Here is a 2,694-nt window from a genome sequence, read left to right as displayed (position 1 = left end):
CTGCACACACACCTCAAAATCCCTGCCTGTCAGCTGCCACACGTCCCCAGAGGTTCCTTGCAGAAAGTTTGACATCAAAGCCCCCATCCCTGGAGGTGTTCAAAAAACGGGCAGAGGTGGCACTTTGGGACATGGTTTAGTGGGCATGGGGGTGTTGGGTTGATGGTTGGATGGATGATCTTAGAGATCCTTTCCAACCTTAGTGATTCCTGGTTTTTACTTTCATTATAAATAATCCAGCCACCACGCCAGGAAACATGAAATTGCTACTCTCCCCTTAACTGGTTTAGTGGTGGACTTGGTAATGTTAGGTTAATGGTTGGACTGGATGATCTTAAAGGCCTTTTCCAACCTAAACAATGCTATGATTCTATAAAGCTCAACAAAGGCCAAAAGCTGTGATATCAGGCACGCCTGCCTGCTTCTGACAGCTCAGCACTGAGCTCATGCCCACAGGATCCATTGGATCCCTGCTTCCCTCACCGCAGAAACCGGAACAGGCTCCAGGATGGGAAGGTACAGCCATGCCGCAGCACAGAGGACAAGGATGACGGGACAGCGCCCTCTCTGCCTGGGATCACTAAACCAGGAATCACTAAGGTTGGAAAGGACCTCTAAGATCATCAGTCCATCAACCCAACACCCCCATGCCCACTAAACCACATCCCAAAGTGCCACCTCTGCCCGTTTTTTTGAACCCCTCCAGGGATGGGGACCCCACCACCTCTCTGGGCAGCCTGGTCCAATGCTTGACCACTCTTTCCGTCAAGAAATTTTTCCTAATATCTGATCTAAACCTCCCCTGATGCAGCTTGAGCCCATTTCCTCTCGTCCTATTGCTTGTCACTTGGGAGAAGAGCCCGACCCCCCCTCCCTGCCCCCTCCTGTCAGGAGCTGCAGAGAGCGATGAGGTCTCCCCTCAGCCCCCTCCTCTCCAGGCTGAACACCCCCAGCTCCCTCAGCCGCTCCCCACCAGCCCTGTGCTCCAGACCCTGCCCCAGCTCCGCTGCCCTTCTCTGGACACGCCCCAGCACCCCAATGTCCTCCTTGTAGTGAGGGGCCCAAAACTGGATGCACTATTCAAGCTGTGGCCTCACCAACCTTAAGACCACCAGATTTTCCATGGAAAAGCCGAGGGCACCAGGGCAGGCTCACCCAGGCCTGTCCAGCACAGCACCCACCCCTCCGGGAGAAGCACCACAAGGGAGTGGAAGCCCTGTAGCCACCAGAACCTTTACAAAAGGCAAACGCACACATGTCAGTCGGGCAGGGAGACTATTTATTCAATAAGGCTGTGCCGAGATGCTGTAGATGCGTCGGGGAAGCCCAGGGAGGCCCCAGGAACCGCTGGCAGCAGCCTCATCCTCCCGGCGTTCAGTCCAGCTGCAAGAGACGGAGAAACACAAGAGGTGTCAGAGGGAAACGGCCCCCCCCCGCCCCAACCGCGCAGCCCCGGGGCCGGCGCTCACCTTAATGAAGCCGATGTCCTTGGCGTACTGGCGGAAGCACTGCCGGCACATGTTCAGGCCGTACTTGCGGATGAGGCCGTGGCGGTTGGAGCAGACGCGGCTGTGAGGGGAGAAGAGAGCAAGGGCGGTCAGGGCGGGTAATGGCGGCGCGGGGGGGGGAAGAAGAGATGGAGCTGGGAGGGGAAGGAGATGGAGTGTGGCGGTGCCGCGGCCCAGGAGGGCTAGCGGCCGCCCGGATGGGCCCCCGGGGCCCGCACTGACCAGGAGCGGGAGCCCTGGCCGAACTTCCTGGGGTGGCTCCAGTAGAGCTGCTGGTGGCCCATGCTGCCTGCTGCGCGCCCGGCGGCCAGAGGAAGATGGCGGCCGGCGCATGCGCTAATCAACACTGCCCCGCCTCCCGGCCTGCCCCGCGCGGGCGGGGGAGGCGGGGCCCGCTCCGCGCAGGCCCCTCCCGCCGCGTGACGTCGGCAGCATGACAGCATGTAGGGGCGGCAGCGCGCCCCAACTAGCGCCGGGCGCGGTGGCGCACGCCTGTAGTCCCAGCTACTCGGGAGGCTGAGCCCGCCGGATCGCTTGAGCCCAGGAGTTCTGGGCTGCAGTGCGCTATGCCGAGCGGGCGTCCGCGCTAAGGCCGCCATCAATATGGTGAGCCCCGGGGAGCCGGGGGACACCAGGTTGACTAAGGAGGGGTGAACCGGCCCAGGTCGGAGACGGAGCAGGTCAAAGCTCCCGTGACGGTCAGTAGCGGGATCGCGCCTGTGAATAGCCACTGCAGCGTAGCCTGGGCAACACAGAGAGACGCGGGCTCCTTTTGCACGCGCACCACACCACTACCGCCTCCTGCCGGCCACGCCACGCCGCTCCTGCGCCCGCCGCACTGCCTCCTACTGGCGGCCGGCGGCGCCCGGTGCGCCGGCACCAGTTTTTAAAAATGAAATGGCTTTGTAAAAGTTCCATGATCGAGCGGGTCTTAAAAACCAAAGTCCTGCCAGTACCATTAATTGGTTTAGTGCTGGGCTTAGAATCACAGAATGGTTTAGGCTGGAAAAGACCTTTAAGATCATCCACTCCAACCATTAACCTACACTACCAAGTCCTCACTAAACCAATCAAGGGTAGACCAGACTGAACCATGTCCCAAAGTGCCACCTCTGCCCGTTCTCTGAACCCCTCCAGGGATGGGGACTCCACCACCTCTCTGGGCAGCCTGGTCCAGTGCTTGACT

General features: G+C 60.1%; 1 protein-coding gene across 1 annotated transcript; it reads right to left on the bottom strand.

Moving 5' to 3' along the window:
• Nucleotides 1–1,262: 1,262 nt before the first annotated feature.
• Nucleotides 1,263–1,816, bottom strand: RPS29 (ribosomal protein S29). Its single transcript, XM_075712942.1, has 3 exons — nucleotides 1,731–1,816; nucleotides 1,470–1,569; nucleotides 1,263–1,383 (listed from the first exon to the last, which is right to left on the bottom strand). Exons 1-3 carry the CDS (start codon nucleotides 1,790–1,792, stop codon nucleotides 1,375–1,377), a joined length of 171 nt encoding a protein of 56 aa, XP_075569057.1. The 5' UTR covers nucleotides 1,793–1,816; the 3' UTR covers nucleotides 1,263–1,374.
• Nucleotides 1,817–2,694: the final 878 nt, after the last annotated feature.

The sequence above is a fragment of the Pelecanus crispus genome, chromosome 6 (assembly GCF_030463565.1).
Source record: "Pelecanus crispus isolate bPelCri1 chromosome 6, bPelCri1.pri, whole genome shotgun sequence".
Taxonomy (NCBI): domain Eukaryota; kingdom Metazoa; phylum Chordata; class Aves; order Pelecaniformes; family Pelecanidae; genus Pelecanus; species Pelecanus crispus.
Note: the sequence above shows the minus strand (reverse complement) of the source record. Positions and strands in the feature narration are given on the sequence as shown.

Excerpts from the sequence above, each read along its gene's own strand:
- RPS29 (XM_075712942.1), bottom strand. The coding sequence starts at position 1,792 with ATGGGCCACCAGCAGCTCTACTGGAGCCACCCCAGGAAGTTCGGCCAG. Across the intron at positions 1,570-1,730 it reads GGCCAGGGCTCCCGCTCCTG|CCGCGTCTGCTCCAACCGCC; the intron begins GTCAGTGCGGGC and ends CTCCCCTCACAG.